The sequence below is a fragment of the Aspergillus welwitschiae genome (assembly GCF_003344945.1).
Source record: "Aspergillus welwitschiae strain CBS 139.54b unplaced genomic scaffold BDQ94scaffold_14, whole genome shotgun sequence".
Lineage (NCBI taxonomy): Eukaryota > Fungi > Ascomycota > Eurotiomycetes > Eurotiales > Aspergillaceae > Aspergillus > Aspergillus welwitschiae.
This window is the reverse complement of record NW_020798708.1, coordinates 324,766-347,032: the sequence shown is the minus strand read 5'-3', so window position 1 is coordinate 347,032 and position 22,267 is coordinate 324,766. Positions and strand designations below refer to the sequence as shown.

Genomic DNA, 22,267 nt, shown 5'->3' with positions numbered 1-22,267 from the left:
ATTCACGAAGAGGATAACCCCATCCAGATTGGGTATCAATCTCTTTCCTAACGGGGAAAGGATCTTCCTCACAGCCTTGTATCTACATAGTAATTTATAGAGAAGGATGAGGGGGTTCATGACATGGTAGTCTTTGGTTCTTACAAGGTACTACTAAGCCTTTTGATTATTCCGTCCACCCAAAGTAAGCACTAGGGCATAAAGACTCCACATCCCCTCATCTCCTTTCCGTCCGCACCCAACCCACCTTTTGCTCCTCCCTCTCACGGACCATGATGGATCTCCACCTTCCGGACCACCTCAATCTTTTGTAATTCGTGTGATGGCGGTGTTTCCCAACTCGTGCCTCGGGTCGCAGAGTCCTCAACATCATCCTCGGGGCTTCTCTGAAGGTCCAGCATGCTTTCCGTCCCCATGTCCTTCCGCTTTCTACTGTTGGATGCGTAGTTAATCGATAGCATGTATCCTCCCTGCTTGTTCCATGGGCGGGGGTTGGGAGTTTGGCGGAGTCGCAACAAGGGAGCCGAGGCGGGGATGCATGCGGTCACGATACCGAAGCAGAGCTGCACTGTGGTCCAAATGCAGGTGTCTGTATCTGCCCATGTCATATCGCCCCCAAGTACCATGGTCCAGGCATAGTAGAAGCGCACGGCTGAAATCGCCGTAACAAACAATCCAAGTGAGAAGGTGAAGATGATGATGATTTTCCGGCGGAGGGCCATCTGGAGGTTCCACAAGACCACCGCCGGAATACCGAGCAGAATTAGTTCGGAAAACAAATCAAGCAGAAGCGGAATACACAGATGGGTCCTTTGAGGCATGCACGTATAATCTTCCAGGGGCTGAGGCGCCTCGTAGCCGAAGATGGGGTAGACACGAAGCCAGAACATCTGTGGTGGCAAGCAGGCACAGACGAAGACGATCGTCGAGGCGACTCCCAAGCCAAGGCAGAAGGCAAAGAGCCCCCAGATGGTCCAGCGAACCCCTCGAACAATGGTCGAGAAGGCCCGTTGGTAAAACACTAAGACTGACAACTTGGTGAACATGAGTGCGGGGGCTTGGATTATCGTTATGATGTACGACATCTCCACTACAAATGCCATTCGCTCTGGAGGATGCGGGTCTTCGCTGATGACCCAGTACTATCCAAAATTAGTTTCCCATCAAACGGCATGATTCCCCCCGCCAGAAAACTAGGCGGGAGAGAAGAGGAGATGCTGAGGCCTCTTACTGCATGCTGACCCATGCCGCTAGCCACTGCGGCAATCACACAGCCCGCGGTCGCCAGGGTGAAAATGGCCGCGAGAATGATGAGAATACAATCTGCCGTCCAGATCCTGTGAATGAGCGATTGTGCCCACACACGGATGCTCAACCCTATGACACAGAAGATCATGCTAGTAATACATGCTCCCAGCATCTCGGGTCCGCGATTTGATGTGGAGTGGTCGCTGAGCAAGGCATCTACCTCGCCAGCAGTGCTGGAAGTAGCCATATTGGTTCAAGCGATAGAGGGGAGGGAGGGTGACACTGAGTCTGACGATAGTCTCGAATCATGCCAGAGCAATTGCGAGCCGGCTTTCAGAAACGAGTTGAATAAATATTACCACCTCAGGGACGAGACGGAAGCAAAGCGTTTCAGGCAGACTTGGGGGCCGAATCTAGATGCAGGCCTTATGCGATCAGATTCAAGAATGGCTAGGAGTTGAGTCGGCTTCCAAGGCTTTCTTAGCCAGGCTGAGGATGTTCAAATGGTCAGCCTAGCGGAAAGTACAGAGACGCAACCCGTTATTACCGATGGGGATAAAGCATATACAACCTCAAGCGGAGAGCCTTAGCTTGAGGTCAGTGTATAAATATCCGCAATATGACGGTCCAGAAGGGGGGCGGAGAATGGGCTTCATCATCACATAACTCCGAGATTGATTGGTTCATCTTCCCCAATGATTCTTCCGGATTCGCAGTATGCGTTGGTCGTGCAGGGGCCCGGTTCATTGCAATTGCTCAGCCACGCCCCTGTTCCCTCGCTTGGAGCAGATCAGGTCCTGATTGAGGTGAAGGGGGTGGCACTAAACCCCTCAGACTGGAAGATGCTTGATACTGCAGCAGCAAACCCGGGCACCATCAGTGGAGGGGACTTTGCTGGGGTTGTCGTTGCGTGTGGGAGGGAGGTGACCGAGGCGGCGATTGGGGATCGTCTGTGTGGATTCGTTTTTGGAGCAGCTTCATCCGGCGCATTTGCCCAGTTCGTCATGGTCCATCCCAGCCTCTGTTTTCGAATCCCACCCTCCATGTCGTTTGAGGCCGCCGCCTCCCTTGGACTAGGGCTGATGACGGGAGGATTGATGCTGCAGTCTCTCCACCTCAATCCGCTACGAGCTGCAGAGTCCACGCCTGATCATTGGGTGTTGGTCTATGGCGGCTCAACGGCAACAGGAACCCTCGCCATCCAGCTCCTACGCTATCATGGCTATCGCGTCATCACCACTTGTTCTCCTCGGAATTTTGAACTAGTGCGACGGGTGGGGGCAGTAGCTACGTTTGACTATACCTCCCCCACCTGCAAGGAGGACATTCGGGCTTACACCGGCGGCACTCTCATGCATGTGATGGATTGTATTGCGGATTCACGCGCTACTACAATTTGTTACGGGGCCATCGGCGAAGCAGGCGGGCGGTACTGTGCCTTGAATCAATTTCCTGCGCAATTGCACCGCCGTCGTGCCTCCGTCTCTCCGGAGTGGATCCATAGTGCGACCATCTTCGGAGGCGATGTTCAGCTGGCAGGCTCCTACTACCGGAGAGCGCGACCGGAGGATCGTGAATTTGCCATAGAATGGGCGCGATATTGTACCGAGCTTCTAGCCCAGGGAAAACTACAACCGCATCCACTTCAGGTGCAGCAGGGAGGTCTTGCGCGTGTGGTCGAGGACTTGGTCCTTCTACGCAATCAGCAAATCACGGGCAAGAAGCTGGTATATCCACTGTACTTATTGGGATTTGTACTGAATTCTTTTCTGTTTTTTTGTTATAGATTAGTCAACTTCGTTTTACCAAACAATAATGACATTCACTTGATGCTATTCACTAACAGCTAGATCTAAGCAGCCGGACGAGAGCCCACCCTGTAGAGTAGCTCGTTTCAGATACGAACATCCTCGGGAGCATCAGTCTTCTTGCTACCCTGACCCATGGCCGTAAAAGCCTCCCAGCTCTCGCGGTCAATGTCCACAATTTTGCCCTCATCCACAAAGACCTCCTCCCAGCCCGCGGTGACTGTGGCCCGCTCCTGATCCAGAATATGGTCCTCTCCTGCGACGAGACTCTGGAATTCCGGATCCGTGACGATTGCCTGCAGAGTTTCGGGGTCAGGCACGTACATCGACACGGAAACGTCGTGGTCGTCGACAATCCAACCGGGACGGACAGCCCACGGGATTTTCTCGGTGATCAGACTCTTGGTGATAGGGGGAGTGTACACCTAGCAAGGGAAAGAGTTTTTAGTCAATTGATGAGGGAGAGATATGTAAGCAATAATCGACAGGGCACTTACGTGCGTAATCTTGTAGGCGCCATGTCTTTCCTGGATACGGGCAGCCTTAGGTGCATGCTGTCTGGTTCCGTATTCATGGAAGTCCTTCCAAGAGATACCCTCCTTCTTGTAGCGAAAGGAGGTCAGCTTGAGGACCAATTGCTTCTGGGGAGCCATGTTTTGTTCTAGTATGGGAAGAAGGAGAACGTGACAATTGTAATTTGGAAGAGAGAATGATGTGATGTGTGAAGAATGAAGGGAAGACTGTCATATCAACCTGGGAAAAGACCTGAATTTATATCCGTCATTCCTACTCCGTAGAGTGGCATGACATCCAGTAGCTGATACTATCGAGTGGTAAAACGAATCCGGCTCATGAAGGCAATAATCAGCGTAGTATCCAAACAAAGAATGGCCCGTGCCGGGATCTTCCTTTCAGGCTGAGGCGTTTTTCCTCCGTCAGCCTGTTCACCACCGAGTAAATAGTAGGATCCAACTAATACACACTAACTTTCTAGTTTGCTTACGCTGGACCGCCGGCCCCACTTCACTTGCGTCGCCCCTCAGACCCACTGCTAGATTAAACATACCCCAGTTAGCATACCAACACTTTTAGATTATCACCACGGAAGAGTACTACAATCACATTTGTACCATGCAGCGCAGACACTTCACCTTCCCACTTGGTCTTAGACCGTGTTTATGCAATTTCAACCGCCCCCGGTTCAACCTCGTCGGCAGCTTTGGTGCGGACGGCCGTGGAGATTACGGCGTATCGTCCGGCTCGTCCAATGCCCGCCATTACAATTGACAATGATATCCCGCGCATACTTCTCCTCTCGAGGTATCTGATCTTCTCGAAGAGAAATTGTGGCAGACACAGACTTACCTTTGATTACTTGCTAGTCATCTCGTCTGACGTTTTCGGGGAATATGGCATACCCACAAGCTGAACCGGTGGCCATTATCGGGAGTGCTTGTCGCTTTCCTGGCGCCAATAGTCCCGAGGAGCTCTGGAATTTACTTCTCAGACCTCGCGATCTCAGCAAGAAGATTCCTGAAGACCGATTCAGTGCTGCGGGCTTTTGGAATGCAGTTGGATCGCATCATGGTACTTCTAATGTAACGCATTCATATTTCTTGGAGGGTGATTCGCGACGGTTTGATGCAAACTTCTTCAATATCAATCCCCGGGAAGCAGCATCAATCGACCCTCAACACCGCTTGCTATTAGAAACCGTCTATGAAGCGTTGGAGTCCGCCGGCCTCTCGTTGGAGGCAATGTGCGGCACCAATACCGGGGTCTATGCAGGCTTGATGTGCGCCGACTATCTGGATTTACAGCTGCGGGATCCAGATACTATAGCACAATACCATGCAACGGGTACAGCCCGCAGCATCTTAAGCAATCGGGTATCTTACTTTTTCGACTGGAAGGGCCCTTCGATGACTATCGACACGGCCTGCTCCTCGAGTCTGGTGGCTGTACACTTGGCCGTGCAGGCACTTCGGCATAGCGAGTGCTCAACAGCTATTGCTGCCGGAGCAAACTTGATTTTGGGACCGGAGATGTATATCGCGGAGTCAAATCTACACATGCTATCCCCAACAGGCACATCTCAAATGTGGGATGCCGATGCTAATGGCTACGCACGGGGCGAAGGGATTGGAGTGGTAGTACTGAAGCGGTTGGGAGATGCCTTACGCGCAGGAGATCCGATTGAATGCGTGATTCGAGAGACTGCGGTCAACTCCGATGGACGGACAAATGGAATAACAATGCCCTTGGCCACAAGTCAATCGTCATTGATCCAAGAAACCTACCGCAAAGCAGGACTGAATCCACTCAGTGAGCTTGACCGGCATGTACCCTCATTCCCTAGACCAGGCAGCCTCAACCTTGCTAACCTGTCTCTCAGATGCCAATTCTTTGAGGCTCACGGCACAGGAACCCCAGTGGGAGATCCCCTAGAAGCGGAGGCTATCAAATGTGCTTTCTTTCCCGATCAACATCCTGCATGCGCAGAACCACCAAGGCATCTATTGAATGTCGGCTCCGTTAAGACTGTCATTGGCCACACGGAGGGCGCCGCCGGGATAGCGGGTCTTCTTAAAGCCTCGCTGGCACTTCAGAATGGTGTTGTTCCTCCGAATCTGCATTTCAACCGTCTGAATCCTAAGATTGCTCCATTTTATGCAAACTTGCATGTTCCGACGGTGCCTCTGTCGTGGCCTAAAGTTGAGGTGGCCCGCGCCTCAGTCAATAGCTTTGGATTTGGTGGAACCAATGCACATTGTGTATGTACTTCTACTAAATCACCCAGAAAATATTTCTCTTTTTTTTCTTTTCTTCTTCTTTTTTTTTTTTTTTTTTTTTTTTTTTTTTTTACCGATTTTTCGTTTTTGATTCTTGAACGTTATACACCATCAGTTCATGGAGTGCAACAGCTCCTTCCCATGTGCGGCAGTTCCCTGGCGACGACCGCGCAACATGAATCACCACTTATCTTTCCATTATCGGCGTGTTCACAGCGATCTTTGACTCGCCTGGTGCAAAGATACGCAGCATATATTGCCGCGAACCCATCAGTGGATTTACAAAATGTGGCATTTACAGTACGGAGTCGCTCTGCTCTCTCTGCCAAGCACTGTTTTGTTGCACGATCTAGGGGCTCGTTAATCGAGCAGTTAAGCTCATACACGGCACCCAGCCACAGCATTGGACAGGGGGCACATGCTCAACTCGCAAGAGTTACTGCTGGTGTCCCTCGTGTGCTTGGTATCTTTACCGGCCAGGGCGCGCAGTGGCCAACTATGGGTCGCAATCTCATTCTTCGGTCGCCAGTCTTTGCTGCCACTATTGAACGTCTGGATATCGTGCTTGGACGGGTTCCAAACCCGCCAGACTGGTGTCTCCGCGACGAATTGCTTGCAGATGCGGGTTCATCGCGTTGCTCTGATTCTGAATTCTCTCAGCCTCTTTGTACGGCAGTTCAGATTGCCTTGGTTGACTTACTTCACAGTGTGGGTGTTCGGTTCAACGTGGTTGTGGGACATAGCAGTGGGGAAATTGCTGCCGTAAGTATACGCAAATCCAAGCTGCTTTCAATCATCAATTTTCTCACAACCTGTCTACAGGCCTATACCGTGGGATGTCTCTCAGCTGAGGAGGCGATTACAGTGGCTTACTACCGCGGGTACTACTCGCACCGAGCCTCTTCAACAACTGGGGCTAAGCTCTCAATGATGGCCGCTGGAATCGGGTTTGCGGAAGCCCTGCGCATGTGTGACCGTGCTGAGTATAAAGGAAAGATTTTCCCCGCAGCCAGCAATGCGCCATTCTCAACCACAATCAGTGGTGACGAAAAGTCACTTCATCAAGCTCTGTCGGAATTGGCCAGTCAGGAGAGGTTTGCACGCATGCTACGGGTCGACAAAGCGTATCATACGCCTTATATGCGTCCCTGCGCACTGCCCTACTTGAATTCCTTGCATCAATCCAACGTTCAGGGTCGGATTGGGGATCCTTCATGCACATGGATATCTTCAGTACATGGCTTTGAGATGGATATGAGCTCTGACCCGGTGAACAGTGACTACTGGGTAGAAAACCTTCTCCAGCCTGTCCTTTTCTCTGAAGCCCTGGGCCAAGCTATTCGAGATCATGGCCCCTTCTCACTTGCTCTAGAGGTCGGTCCGCATCCTGCTTTGAAGGGGCCGACCGGACAGAACTTCAAGGCCTTGGGTCACAATGAGATTCCTTATCACGGCTCACTCACTAGAGGTGAAGATGACACACTCGCTCTCGGCCAGTGTCTGGCTAGTGTGTGGGCAGCACTCGGCCCCTCTGCGGTCAACCTGTCCAAACTGGCATCTTCCTTGGGCGGCGAGGCTGCCTCTCGACCGCTCAGGATCATGAAGTCTCTGCCCACATACCCGTGGGATCACGAAACAATACACTGGAGGGAGTCTCGCCGGTCAAAACAGTACTGTAGCCGTCCGGCTCCCCACGAGCTGCTTGGTGCATGCACCGAACGGTCCGAAGGCCAAATCTGCTGGCGCAACATATTCCATGTCCATGAAATCTCGTGGCTGCGGGATCACAAAGTGCACGGGGAAGTTGTCTTCCCCGCCGCGGGTTACTGTGTGATGGCCATAGAAGCGGCAATGGCATTTTTGACCCAACCGATTCGTCTCATTGAGCTACAGCAGCTTGTTATCCACCGGGGAGTCCGTATCGAAGATAATTCCATTGGCACCGAGATGATTTCCACTCTGTCACTGGCCCCTACAGGGAACGATAGCAGGTCCTCTCCAGACCTGTCCACTGCCGCCTTTAATTTCTCTCTCACCGCGGGAAAGGCAGATGGTACGGAGCAATTCAGCATTCGATTTGAAACTAAGATCTCGGTCACATTGGGCAATCCCCATATCGCCACGCTCCCTGCGTCCCAGCGAAACTCAGCAGAGTGGCCCGCTGCCGATGTTGACAGGTTCTATCTGTCCATGCAGGAGATTGGTTTGGAGTATACTGGCGTCTTCCGCTCAATGACGAGCTGTGAACGCAGGTGGAAGCAAGCTTCCGCTCGTATAGCACCGATCCCCAGCTCCATGATCATACACCCGGGATTCCTGGATACCACTTTTCAAACGCTCTTTATAGGAATGGCAGCGCCAGGGGATGAGTAAGTATTATTACTTGTTGAAGTCAACATGAGAGTCATTGACATTCGTTTAGGAGCCTTCGGACTACTTATCTGCCAACGAAGATACAGTCTATCCGGGTCAATCCCGCAATATTGGAAGATGGTAGTCCTGTTGAGATGCCATATCATATTGACACAACTATTACAGACCTTCATTGCCCAACTCAGGAAAGTCAGGCATCCTTCACTGGAGACGTTGACGTGTACAGTGATGGAAACTGCGTAATTCAGGTCGAAGGGCTCGCATGCGTGGCCCTTGGGTCGCTGACAAAGGCTGACGACCGCAACATGTTCCACACGACCACCTGGGAGCTAGATATTCTATGCGGAATGTCGGCATCCCGGGTGTCTCCTGAGTCAGAGTATCTTGCGTTACTGGAGGAGTACGAGAGCATAGCCCGTCAGTACGTTGAAGGACGGTGCGTCTCCAGTTCCACGTTGTCCAGCCCGACGTCGCCTGGTGAACAATTGATAGAATCACTGCATGCGGGAAGAAACAACCATCATACCAATGGGATCGAAAACCGGTCTCACTCACGAGACTATTGGCAGTCAGGCGTTGGCCCTCAACGCATCCGCAAATATCTAGCGCAGACTGCCAAGCAGATCGCCCATAAACACCCTCGGATGACAATCATGCAACTGATTCACGTCAGTGATGATGAGGGATCCGCTGTTCGGATGATACTCGATTCATTGGAAGATTCTTTCGCGTCGTATGTGGTTACAGGCCTGTCCGAAGATGTGTTGAGGCATGCGCAGGCCTGCGTAGCCAACCCCGATGAGCGGGTGCGATTCGACGTCTTCGATATATTCCAGCGCAGTCTCAATGGAGACAGTGAACAGGGCTTTGACCTCGTGATTGCGAACTTTGGTCAGTCACCTGAATCAGACAAGGCTCACCAGGTGCTGAATAGTGTCCGACAATTATTGAGACCGGGCGGATATGTCCTCCTTCAAGCTGTTACTGGAACGGGTCTATTTCCCGGCCTGATCCTTGATAACCTTGTGGGGCATAGCTCGGGGCCGATGGCTAGGAATGAGGCAACGTGGGAGAAGACGCTGAGAAATCTCGGATATTCTGGCATTCAATCAATAGTATATGATTCAGGAATGGCCCACCCTCACTGCCATTCCCTGATCCTGTCGCAAGCCGTGACGCCCTCCTTGAGCCAGATCCTACGACCATCAATCGCACTCGACTCGCTTTCTTCGGAAGAAAAGATACTAATAATTGGTGGCGAGACAGCACTCGGTTCGCGTGTAGTACGCGAGCTTCAACCTCTTCTTAGGTCATGGAAGAACTCTATACTCATTCTTCCTTCTTTAACTGATATTGCTTCCTTCGACTCGCATGTTGCGAAACATGTCTTATGTCTGGCCGACTTTGAAGCTCCCATCTTTCGAGACTTCAGCCCCTTACACTTCGATGCCCTTCAGAAGCTGTTTCAACAGCCCCGGAACGTATTTTTGGTGACAAGGGGTTTCAAGCAAGGTGATCCCTATAGCTCCATGACTGTTGGACTTGCCCGCGTTCTCCGTACTGAGCTGCCTTCATCGAATGTGGTCCTGTTGGATGTGGATCGAGACGACAATCTGGATACCGCCCAGCTTGCCACACTGTTTGGCCAATTCATAAGCGGAATTCAGCTACAGTCAGACGACACGCAGACCCTTTTAAAGCAAGAGCTAGAGATGGCACTGGAAAACGGCGGTCTTTACATCCCTCGAATCAAGCATGCAAAAGATATGAATGAACGATTTAATTCCGCGTTTCGACAAATCCCGGCGACTCATCAACCTCAGCTCACTGCACAGCTCAACGTCCCATTCGAGAAGCCAGTACCTATTCGAGTCCTTTGCCGCTCTTCCAGTGCCTTGATGGTTGACGACGATGCATCTTACTTTCTCTGCTTGGGGAAGGCGCGGTTGGGCAACTTGGAGCAGTTTGTACTCGCGTTTACACCCTCTGCGGATGATCTGGTCTTCCTTGAGGAACCGTCTCTTCTCCAATGCAATATTGATAAAGGTATGGCCCCAAAAGTACTACCTGCAGTAATCGGTTTCTATATTTCCGCGCGCATACAAAAATTTGCCTCAAGTGGCAGAACTGTTATCTTCACCAACGAACCCTTGTTGGCCCGAGCTCTCGTTTCGACTGTGGAGGAAACAAAGCACATATCTATAACCCTCGCTACTTCGAACCTATCGATCGCACTGTGGCACGAATCTATAGCCTACTGGCATCCATACACTGCCACACGGAACATCAAGCATCTTCTTCCACCTGACATAGATCTCTTCATCAACCTAGAAAACGAGCCAAACTCACTGTGCGATCGTGTCCTCAATGCACTGTCGTCAAAATGTACCATACGCGGAAGAGAACATTTCTTCTCTGCGCATGCAAGGCAACCTCAAAGTGGGTTAAGCAGAAGCTACAAAGAGTACTTGCAATTTCTATGGAGTCAGTACAACGTACACGCAAACTCTCTACCACCCGCGACTGAAATCGAGTCACTCGGGGCCACCGAAGTTTGTGCAATCGAGCAGTATCGATCGGAGACGCTAGTTCGACGCCTAGATGCCCGAGCATTCTTCCGCGATGATGCCACATACTTCTTGGTCGGCATGACAGGTGAACTGGGTCACTCCTTGGCGCGTTGGATGGTCGCGCACGGGGTGCGCTACCTCGCAATCGCCAGTCGATCCCCCAAACCTGCGAGATGGTATCAAGGGCTTGAGGCGCAGGGGTGTCAAGTATTGGTCCTGAGCCTCGATGTCTGTGACCGTGAAGATTTGCAGCGCGTTCATGCGCAGATTCATCGAGCGATGCCACCAATCGCCGGCATTGTGAACGGAGCCATGGTGCTCGCCGATGGTGCGTTCGTGAACATGTCCTACGAAGATTTTGTTCGGGTCTTGGAACCAAAAGTGAAGGGGACAGAGAACCTGGATCAGCTATACAGTCAGCCAGGCTTGGACTTCTTCATTCTCTTGTCTAGTACTGCCACCCTGATTGGCAATTCGGGACAAAGTAACTACTCAGTAGCCAATATGGTATGTGTCTGACCTCTACCACCGTGTCTTTGCTATAAAACAAATTCTCACTCTATCCTAGTATATGCAAGGGGTTGCAAGGCGACGACAGCAGCGGGGACTGGCGGGGTCGTGTGTTGATATTGGCATGGTCCTGGGTCTCGGTGTGGTGACTCGTAACGTGACTCATGAGAAGACCCTACGCAAGGCTGGTCTGCTCGCGATTTCGGAGACGGACTTCCACTGCATCTTCGCAGAAGCTATGCGCGTAGGATGGGAAGGTGTCATGGACTCACCATGTTTCTCAACTGGCCTGCATGTTCCCCCGGGGCAATCGAGGCCGCAGTGGTACGATGACCCGCGATTTGCGCACTTTCATGTAATGGAAGATCTGCATTCGAAGTCGCAGCACCGAGCAAGAACTCAACTCCTCCAAGATCGCCTCAGAAACCCTGTCGAAATGGCCGTTGCCGAATCTTGGATTCAGGAAGCGTTCATTACAATGCTGCAAAAACTTCTGCAGTTGCCTTGTCCAATCACCAATATCACGCAACCCTTGACCCAGTTGGGAATTGATTCCTTACTCAGCACAGAGATCAAAGGGTGGTTTTATAAGGAGCTGAATTTTCACGTTTCGGTTCTGAAGCTTCTGGGAGGTATTTCTATCATCGAAAGTAAGCCTCTCCCTATTCCGGACCCGTATGAATGAGTCCTGACGTGTTCCCTTAGTATGTCGAGAAGCAACGGAATGTTTTTTCCAGGCCGAGTCCTCATACATGAACGCGAGCTATGAGCCAGAGGCTGTAGTAACCAACCCAGCGCGTAATAGTGAGCAGATTCAGGAGGAGACAGAATCTTATGCCGATCAAAGTGAAAGTTCTAGCTCGGATCAGGGGACGTCTCGGGCGAGTCAATTCACACCTGCCAGTACCCTAGATTTCACCCCTCAGGCAGTGGATGACCCCCAGAGCTCGAGTACACTCTCTTTGAGAAACCTGCTCCCATTGTCTGTGGAGCAGGAAAAGATGTACTTCATGCTGGCCACCGTGGATGATCCGACCATGTATAATTGCACCATCCAGTACGAGCTGCATGGCGATCTGGATATGGAACGCTTTAAAATCGCGGTCATTCACGTCGCGCAGAGGCATGAATCACTCCGAACAGCGTTTGTCACTCAAGCTGCCGATGGCATGCCTCGGCGAGCAATTTTAGAAAGTTCGCAAATCGGCTGGTGGGAGCGGACTAGCGGTGATCCTCTGGAAGCATCCCTTGAGATTTCCCGGGTCCACAGTCACGAGTACGACCTGGCCAAAGGGCAGAGTATGGTAATCTCTATTTTACACACCAGTCTTCAGCATCATATCATGACATTTGGCTACCACCATCTAATCATGGACGGAGTCAGTTGGCAACTATTACTACGCGAATTTGCTGCCGCCTATCAAGATCCGGATCTGCTGGCCCCCGTCATCTCGCAGTACAGTGCATTCTGTGACGAAGCACTTATGAGAGCCGCTTCAAGGAACGACGCCCTTGAACGTTCAAGGCTTCTTGAAACAGCATCGCCTCTTCCTTTATTCCCTTTTGCCCGGGTGAGCTTCCGCCAGGTTCACACCTGCTATGAGACGATTCAGGTGAGTTCACAGCTGGATGCAGGCACATCTGCCAAAGTCAAAGCTGTGAGCTCCCGTGCTGGTGCTACATCCTTCCATTTTCATGTCGCTGCCATTCAATTGTTAATACAGAAAGTTCTCGATATCGACAAGTTTATAATGGGGATAACCAATGCCAACCGAGACAACCCTCGCTTCGAAAAGGTAATTGGACATATGGTTGAGGTTGTGCCTTTGCGCTGTGAGCCACAGAGCAGTTGTACGTTCACAGACCTGCTGCAGGATACTCGAGCTCGAGTCTTAGCAGCACTGGCTTCTCCCAGCGCATCACAAAAGCCAACGTCCGCTGAGCAGATGCACACCACGGAATGCAATGTGGCAGTGAACTATATCGCCAAATTCACCCAGGATATCCGTTTTGACCAATCCACTCTAAGATATTTGACCTCACAGCTCGCTCGACAACCCTATGACTTGGTATTCACGATCCGTGAGAATGAAGATGGAACAATGCTACTCAACTTTGAAGCCCAAGAGTATCTCTATTATGAGAAAGACATTCGTATTTTAATGTCGCTGTACGCACAGCTGGCTGAGGCCTTTTCCATGGGGACAGACTCTCGTCTCGAGTCCTATGAATGCATTGCAGCTTCTGGGATGCCTTCTCTTCATCTGCAACAAGGGCCCGTGTTGGACCATCCTTGGTCGGGATGCCTGACCAAGCGCATCAGGAAAACGATAACTACATACCCGGCGGATCTAGCCATCAAAGATGGCTCCGGGATGCGTCTTACGTATGAGACCATGCACTCCCGAAGTCTCTCAATCATGCAAATTCTGCTGGAAGCAGGGGTCAGCTTTGGTACGCCAGTAGCAGTAGCCTGTGGACCTTCGGTGGATACCGTGTGCACCCTCCTGGCTATTTGGTGGATTGGTGCAATTTATATGCCGGTGGATTTGATGCAGGGGCATCAGCGCCTAGCTCATATCATCGACGCCAGCCGACCCGCGGCCATTGTGTGCAAGGGTCCACTCGGTCAGCTCGAAACCTCGCATATCGCCCCGGTCATTCAACTCCCCCAGGTCCTCCAACCCACCACTCTTGGCCATCAGGACTATGCAGATGAAAACTCGCCAGCCGCCTTGCTCCACACTAGTGGTTCGACTGGGGTGCCCAAGGGTGTTCTTCTAAGCCATCGGAATCTTCGATGCCACTTCAATGCCACGGAGCAAGCATTCCCGATTGGCCGGCAAGTGGTTTTACAACATAGTTCGCATAGCTTTGATGCCGGGCTTTTCCAAATTCTGTTGGCCCTCCTGCACGGTGGGACATTGGTCATCACCAACAACCTTAAAGAGCCCGGTCAGCTAGCTGAACTCATGCTTCGCGAACATGTTTCCGTGGTCACAGCAGTACCCTCTGAATATGCCCTCTGGATTGGCGAGGCTGGTGAATTGCTGAGCGAGCTTGGCTCCTGGCGATTTGCATTCTGCGTTGGAGAGAAGCTGAGCAGGGCCACCATTCAGGCGTTTGTTAGCCTTGGGCTTCCGGACCTGACCTTGATTAACGCATACGGCCCATGTGAGACAACTATGGCTTGCACAATGGGGGTGATAGATTACGAACGCGTCGATGGGGATTCCCAGAGTGTCTCTATCGGGGAACCGCTGTCATCATATGGGATTGCGATTCTAAATCCGCAGTTAAAGTCCGTTCCACAAGGGTGGCCGGGTGAGATTTGCATTGCCGGTGCTGCCGTTGCTCTCGGGTATTTGGACGTTAAGGACGAAGAGGGTCGCTTCGTCGAACTAGATGGCGTTCGACTTTATCGGACTGGAGACCGTGGCCGACTGCGAGAGGATGGATCACTCGAATACCTTGGGAGAGTTGATGGAGATTCGCAATTAAAACTGCGAGGTATTCGATTGGAATTGGACGAGATTTCCAATGCTCTCCTCCAAGCGTCGGCGGGGGCATTGGTCGACGCAGCAACCATTGCCAAGGGTGATCCAGATGACCTATATCTGGTCAGCTTCGTAGTTCTATCTCGCGCAGTAGAGATAGAGGATAACATTGACCTTTTTATTAAGCAGTTACTAGATACTGTGGCGCTACCTCCACACGCAAAACCGGCCCTAGTCAGTATCGTGACTAGGATTCCTCTGACTTCGAGTGGCAAGGTGGACAGAAAAGCCCTAGGTCGGCTTCTCGTCGGTCAATCCGGGTCTCCGTCGGAACAGCCAGTGCTCGAGATTATCGAACAGAAGCTGCTAGAGATGTGGAAAGAGTATCTGCCCTCAACTGGGCTACCAATCACTCGAGAAACTAGTTTCTTCGAGCTGGGGGGCAATTCACTACGGCTTTTAAAGCTTCAGGCACGAATCCGGCGCGTGACCGGTATCAGCATACCGATCACTGAGTTGTTCCAGTCGTCCACATTGGGGGAAATGGCTCGGTTGGCTGGAACGGTGGTCACCAGGATCAGAGCCTCCTCGAAAGCGATTGACTGGGACTCTGAGACAGCAATTCCTGACTACCTGGATCAGATCAAGCCTCTTCCCACGCAGCCAAATGGAGCTGTTCGGGAGGTGCTTCTGACGGGTGCCACAGGATATTACGGAAGGGCAATTTTGGAGGCGTTGGTAGAGATTCCGTCTGTGGCTCGCATTCATTGCATTGCCATACGGCCTGCTCCCGACGGTTCCCCGCGTCAAGAACTGCCCGTCAAGTCCTCGAAGATTTGTCTCTACAGTGGCGATCTATCGGACCCAACATGTGGGCTCAATGCTGTGGATATCGACAAACTGACACGCACCGTGGACTGTGTCATTCACAATGGGGCAGATGTTTCCTTCGTCAAACCCTATGCTGCTCTACGAAAGGCTAATGTCCTGTCAACCAAGTACTTGTTCTCTCTCTGTCTCGCGTGCCGCATCCCTTTTCATTATATTTCCACGGCCAGTGTGACCAGCCTTTCGGAGCGTGATACGTTTTCCGCCGCATCAGTGGCGGGATTTCCCCCGCCATCATTCAACAATGATGGTCACAACCCGTTGGTGTCGGGCTACGTAGCTAGCAAATGGGCCAGCGAGGTATTCCTCGAGCGAGCCTGTGCCCGGTTCTCGGATCTCATGCCAGATGTGCACATCTATCGTCCCACTAGTATCACCACCGCCAGCAGCCCCCATGAATCACCGTCCGATGCTTCTGCGGGGAATACGAATATCATCGGCGCAATCTTGGATGTGAGTCGATTCCTGCACGCAGTGCCTGATACTCGAGATTGGAGAGGTTATATCGACCTGATCAGTTTGAACGGTGCTGTCGAATCCTTAGTCCGGAACATCACCACCACTCGTTCCACGGCCTTACCGTCAGCTCTCAATGAGAAATCGAAGGAGAATGACGGCTTCTCTTGCCAAATTCGCTACATGAATGTCTGCGGTGAGACACGCTTCAAGGCTAGTGAGCTCAGGGAATTCATGGAAGCGTCCGATCAAGCAGCTTATCTACAACTACCATGGGGAGTTTGGCTGGAGAAGGCCCGGGCAGGCGAGGTGATTGATGCTGGGGTTGCTGATTTTCTAGGTGAGTGGGAAGCTGCTACTGCTGCCGACTACTGGAAAACATCGCCCTCTTCTGCGCGGTCTCCATTCTTGCTACCTTGGTTGGAGTAAAACAGAACAGAATATGGGTCAAAAGGGACACCCATCAGTGGCTTGCGTGATGCAGAACGGTGTAATTGTTTGCATCTATGTATGTACTTGAAGGATTGATACCAATCATAAAACCAACTTATAAGATTCTTCAATGAAACGTTTGCGTCGGATCTTTGTACATATTGGAATTCTAATGCTGTTATGATGGTTCGGCTTCCTTATCACAGCTGAAGGGAAAGGATGCCATGTCCCGTTACTCTCCTTCTCAATATCATGTATGTACTTCAATTGTTCGATACTACTTATTTTGTAGTACTTATGTTAGGTGGTTGTGAATTATAAGTGGCCATGTATGTACTTGTTGTATCTGCTTCTTTGTGCATTATATGTATGAATGGTATGTACATCAATTCTTTCTCTCTCTCCTGAGAGAAATATGTATAAAAGCCGGTGTTGAATATTCTACTACTCCGGGCGTCTTTCAGCCAGGTGTAATGTAGGATCGATCATGTCTTCGACTGTAGGATTTTCGTGTCGTTCATTGTTCTGTGTATCAGCCCGATATGCGCATCCCCCTTTATCAATTGTGTAAATAGGTAGGTAGTGATATTATGCATTCACCGATGACGGCCCGGAAACGGATTACTGTTAGACGGTTCATCTGCACACAAACCCGACATGATTAGTAACCGTAGAAGAACCAAACAAAACCCCCAATGGTGGGAAGACGTGTGATACACATACACGGCATCCAGCACAAAAAGTAATAAGTGGCGGAGAAGAATGACAGGATGGCGAACGCGACATAACATGCCGCGTAGAGCGTCACCACCCTTGACCTTAGTCGTCCATTACTATTAATGCTATTATCACCACTAGCATTGCTCAGAATCTCCGTGTCATCGTCATCATCATCATCATCGTCGTGTTGCCTATACCCCCGGTAGGGCTGACATTTCTCAATATCGGGAGGGCGATTAGTTGGACTGCTGCTGCTGCTGCTGCTATTGTTGCTGTAGCGGTGGTTGTAGTTGTACTTGTGCACCGTAGTATTTTCCGAGTCAATGGAATCTTCTTCTTCGCTGAGTCGCAGTGGATTAAGTGTCAGCTGATGGTAGTACAATTAATTATACGTAGGTGGGTGGTATAGGGATGTAGTAGTAGTAGTAATGCTATTGGGTACATTCCCCCGTATGCAGGGTCGGGATGGATTGGCTACCAATCAATCCCTGCATAGCGGAAATGACAATCTTGGGGTAAAAGTGATTGGGTTGAATTGATTGGAGTAGTAAAGCAGATAAGCGCACCAGATAAATCTTCTGAGTGGCTAATCAGAAACAAAAAAAAAAAAAAAAGTAAAATAAAATGAAAGTAAGACTTAAGCTGACTGACTGACCTTGGCCTCTTCAGGGGAATTGGTATGTGGCCGTTCTGCATGCGACTCATCTCACCAAAACAACCACGTAAATCGTAGGCGTCAGTCAGCTCGGAATAAGGTTCAAGACCGGCGTATCCTTGTGATGATGACTGGAGCTGAGGAAAGGGGACAACATTTCGGAGCTGGGAATAGTAGTAATAATAATAATAATTCTGAATTTCATTGCGCAAGCTATTATTTACCCGTAGCCCCTGTAAATCCGTAGCGATGCGGGCGTTTCAGTCTAGGCTCGTTAGTGAATTGGTTAGTGAGTTTGTTCACTTGAGGGCGGTGATGAGTCAGCTGTTCATTGGACGGGGCATAAATTGGGTTTTATGTATCATTTAAGGGGGTCAGGAGATGGGATGATGATGATGATGATGGGTGGTGGTGTGGTTCAGTTGGTCAGTGAGTGGACGGGAAGGAGATTTCTTCATTGCTATTTACAGATATGGATCATCCCAGAAGGCTGAAGAACTTGTTTTTTTGCAACTGCCACTCATCTTAGCCGATGTAACAACTTGGCCAGCAGAAAGCACTTAGATGTCATGCAACCCCCCTGGCGAGCGTATGTGCCACGAGTGTCAAAACCAACCTACATGCTACATTCCATGTGTCGGTTGAACCCCCTTCATGCTGAGGAACTGCCTTATTCTCCGGGCGACAGCTCGGTTGAAACCTTATGGCAGTTTGGCTCACGGTTTAACCATGGTTGAACCACGGAGTAGCAACACCCCTGGTGTGTCACTCAACAGGGGTTCCCAGAATGCTGAAAACGGCCACTGCCCTACATCCCTGGCTAGGTCGGGATTGAACTCGGTACTTTTACAATGCATGGAAAGGGAAAGAGCCATGCAGGAATGAGCAGGTCATTCCAAGATTGCAAGTCAAAAGGGAAAAGAATAAAAGCATACATTTCTACGATACCCGGACAGAATCCGCTGGTACGGATCACGGCAGTAATTGAAGTGTTACCAATGAGAAATCGCAGGACTCGTAATAAGGCTCCATTTACCGAGTCCCCAACAGGCAATTAGCAGCAACGGCAAGGTCCACCACGGTGGTACCTGCAGATACCGTGCTCGAATAAGGTACTGATAGTCGAATGGAACCTGATGGCTTCCTTGACGCTTCGGGAGGGCACCTTGACTTGACAGCTTGACGGACAGCTTTGGCCAATGACCGCAAGGGTGGAGGCTTTCACAAGATTGCCTTAACACGGGTCATGGTTGGAAGTTATCCACTTGGCCAAACGGCTAATTCTCGCCCGAGGTTCGGGATCGCGAAATCTTTCCTGTCTTGTTCCTGGCCGATATGTGTGCGTATGGGAGAGAGAGAGAGAGAGAGCATTGCAGCCCAAGCAACGTTAGGCGATCCTGAATAGAAGCCCCAATGCGAAAAGTAGGCTCAAGTAAGTTTCGTACTAGTCAACTTTGTGCTATTTAGCAAAGTTGCCAAGCTGAATTCTATGCACCGCATTGGTATCACCATTCTCCCCCCGGCATGTGACATGTCTGCCCAGAGTCAAGTTCGCTTCAAAGTACCGACCCCTAGTGCAGCCTAGCTGCCAAGCAAGATGGGCCGCAATTTAAAAGTATTTTGAATGAGGACCGACAATCATCATTATTGGGTGCTTATGGGAGTTCCCGATTGGCGATGAATGAAGATCGCCATGCCCACTGGCATGAATAAAAAAGGACTCGGGAGTGCAACAGGGACTTCAATTACTTACTTATGACTGGATCGCCCATTAATCAACGCCAAAGTGGTTAGTTGACTATTTTCGGAAGGAGCTCTTCCCTGTTGGGATCCAAAGCCGGCCGTTAGAACTTTAGAAAAGAGGAGAAAAGCGGCAAGACCCCGGCCTGCATTTCCCCCGGAATAGAAACCACGCGGTATTCCGGCCACAACCCTGACGAGACCGCTGAGGAATTGGCCAATGACATGGGGTGGTTGCGGTCATTGGAAGATACAATTGCCTAAGTAATAAGGTAAGGTTCCTGTAACCTGCGGATGCATTGCCGTTACGGAGTATCCAGTATTACCGAGCGATTTCCCATGCAGTTTCCAGGACCCCCAATCCAGCCGGTGGAGTGGAGTCATATATACGAACGGTAAGAGAGGCCAAAAAGGTAGGGGCCGGAGGAGGGGAAAAGGGAAAGAAAAAGGGGGGGGGGGGGGGGGGTTCAAACTGCAGAAGGATTGTTATGGGCAAAGGCTTGTTTGGCGTTTGCCCGTGGCAGCCCATTCACTAGAGATGCTTCAACTAAATTTAGGGTCTGAAGGATGGGTGCAACATTCAACTATTGCATCCCATAAAAGTTGGGCTATCTGTGTGCGGGTCAAATAGACACTTAATTCTGTAGAGTACTTTCCGGCTGGCAGGCAACTAACTGTCTCCGTCAAAAAGTTTGCCCTGGTCTATGCGCAAAGCCTTTTCTTTTTGGCTTTCTGTCTTTCTGTTTCTGGCCATGCAAGGGGGTCGCAGTGCACCGTGACCAAGTCAATGGCATGGAAGGAGTTCAATGCGTCCTGTCAGGACTCCGCTTTGGTTGTGGGGTCGATGGGCGGCACTCGAAACTGGTGAAACAGACTAAGAATCCCACAGAGGACGAGGGGGTGAAGCACGTGGTTGGGGCGCGCAACCAGTCGTATTTGCTGCGTATCGTATCTACCCAGTATGTATCGTTACTCTTCGTGTGTATTACACAGAGATGGTATCATCTGCCTGTTATCTGTTGTGGGTAAGCCTGAAGACAACACTCGGAGTATCTTCCACAAGATAACATGGTCCATCATCAGACTCATTCGATAGAAATAGAACGGATGTGGATGGCCATCCTTGCTGTAGATCTCTTCTAAAAGTAAAAAACATCCCAAGACACCGACAGAGCCTAGACCCAAGTTAGCGATGGGCTAAGGTTTGTTTGCCATTGTCTATAATCAATAATAATTTTGAGAGGGGTGCTTCAACCACCCTAGCGGCTCTCTCTGGCCCTAAATGAGGCAGCTTATTGCCCGAACCATGGTACTCATCCCGCGAACCATCCCGCGGGAAGCCTGTCTTGCACGTACCGAGTTAAGGTCTAACGACTAAGGTATGGCCATGACTCCCAGGGACACTCGTGGAACATGATCAGATCAAGAGAATGTGCGCACCCCTATTCGCATGTCAGGTGCACAACGGCGAAAGGGAATACGTCCAGCTTCGTTTCATCTGTTCGGGGTTCGGAGGAAATCCAAATGCAGAAGGATTTTCGAGTTCCACTCCGACATACTTCTCGAAGGAGATAAAGAATGCGACTCGGGACGAGCTGCTCTGAGATTGGATGGAGACTGTTATTTTCTTTTTCTGCGTCCGCCTCTCAGTCCTGTGGGTAGGTATGCAGGCTTCTCCTGCATTCGAGGACGAATCTTGGATAGCGCCGATGACCAGCATATGATAGATCTCATGGGGAAAGACGAAAAAGCAAACATCCACACATAAATGCGTCTGCTAGACTAGACTGTGCTCGCCACTTCCGCTACAGCTGTTCGCTTGGAGGGTGTTTTCCTGTGGCTAAGGCTAAGCGCCCATCTCACCTCCACTGATTGACGCGACGGCAGACTGACGGACTGCTGATTAAAGCTACCCCTGCCTTAGTGGCCCGACGGCGTGTTGGCCGGCGGGCAAGACGAGTCCGGAAACCCGGAAGAAGCGAAAGTGTCTCCACATTCCCATTCTCCAAGAAGAAGGGAAAAAAAGAAAAAAGTAATGCAGTGCGAGCACCTTTCCACGGCGATTTCTGGACCTCGAGCCTCGGGTGGTCAATGAACGATACGATCTCCCGAATCATGACAGATCATGATATCGTAAATAGAGTTTCACATGGCATGGTCCTACCCCTACATAGGTACGTTTCGCATTGATCCGACCGTGATGAGATCATGGGGGATCTTGATGGTGACCACAGAACCACAGAAGCAATCATGCAACTATCGCTCAATAATTAGACAACCATTGCAAAGGCCTACTTTTCCAACACTTGGAAGGAAATCGCATAGCTGTGGAGCCAAGTTTCTGCTAGAACTCAGCCGCAGACTCATGACAAACCAACGGAAGATACCGAAATTGTCGCGGGTGAGTTTGAAAAGAAGCCACTTGCGTAGATAAGGTTCTACAGTAAGCTTAGGCAGGTTCGAATGCTCAGCCCTCTATTTCCCTTTGTTTGTGATGCATCGCAGAGAATGACGATGATTTATGAGAACCCGAGGCACTAGTTCAACTCAATTTCCCGAATCTTTCCTTGGTCCAAGA

At 50.6% G+C, this 22,267-nt stretch overlaps 5 protein-coding genes across 5 annotated transcripts; 2 read left to right on the top strand and 3 right to left on the bottom strand.

Annotated features, from left to right (window-relative positions):
- Nucleotides 1–263: 263 nt before the first annotated feature.
- BDQ94DRAFT_169931 (uncharacterized protein) lies at nucleotides 264–1,495 on the bottom strand (the record flags this gene model as incomplete). Its single annotated transcript, XM_026771379.1, has 2 exons — nucleotides 264–1,142; nucleotides 1,232–1,495. 2 exons carry the CDS (start codon nucleotides 1,493–1,495, stop codon nucleotides 264–266), a joined length of 1,143 nt encoding a protein of 380 aa, XP_026626884.1.
- Nucleotides 1,496–1,943: 448 nt separating this feature from the next.
- Nucleotides 1,944–3,064, top strand: BDQ94DRAFT_169930 (zinc-binding alcohol dehydrogenase family protein; the record flags this gene model as incomplete). Its single annotated transcript, XM_026771378.1, has 2 exons — nucleotides 1,944–2,975; nucleotides 3,035–3,064. The coding sequence occupies 2 exons, from the start codon at nucleotides 1,944–1,946 to the stop codon at nucleotides 3,062–3,064; spliced, it is 1,062 nt and encodes a 353-aa protein (XP_026626883.1).
- Nucleotides 3,065–3,069: 5 nt separating this feature from the next.
- BDQ94DRAFT_26961 (EthD domain-containing protein) lies at nucleotides 3,070–3,776 on the bottom strand. The gene is made up of 2 exons (XM_026775370.1): nucleotides 3,554–3,776; nucleotides 3,070–3,481 (listed from the first exon to the last, which is right to left on the bottom strand). The coding sequence occupies exons 1-2, from the start codon at nucleotides 3,707–3,709 to the stop codon at nucleotides 3,143–3,145; spliced, it is 495 nt and encodes a 164-aa protein (XP_026626882.1). The 5' UTR covers nucleotides 3,710–3,776; the 3' UTR covers nucleotides 3,070–3,142.
- Nucleotides 3,777–4,465: 689 nt separating this feature from the next.
- On the top strand, nucleotides 4,466–16,571 carry BDQ94DRAFT_169928 (hybrid NRPS/PKS enzyme; the record flags this gene model as incomplete). The annotated part of the gene is made up of 6 exons (XM_026771377.1): nucleotides 4,466–5,830; nucleotides 6,221–6,610; nucleotides 6,671–8,217; nucleotides 8,271–11,298; nucleotides 11,360–11,951; nucleotides 12,007–16,571. The coding sequence occupies 6 exons, from the start codon at nucleotides 4,466–4,468 to the stop codon at nucleotides 16,569–16,571; spliced, it is 11,487 nt and encodes a 3,828-aa protein (XP_026626881.1).
- Nucleotides 16,572–17,111: 540 nt separating this feature from the next.
- Nucleotides 17,112–18,082, bottom strand: BDQ94DRAFT_26946 (uncharacterized protein). The gene is made up of 3 exons (XM_026775369.1): nucleotides 17,950–18,082; nucleotides 17,298–17,635; nucleotides 17,112–17,214 (listed from the first exon to the last, which is right to left on the bottom strand). Exons 1-3 carry the CDS (start codon nucleotides 17,997–17,999, stop codon nucleotides 17,171–17,173), a joined length of 432 nt encoding a protein of 143 aa, XP_026626880.1. The 5' UTR covers nucleotides 18,000–18,082; the 3' UTR covers nucleotides 17,112–17,170.
- Nucleotides 18,083–22,267: the final 4,185 nt, after the last annotated feature.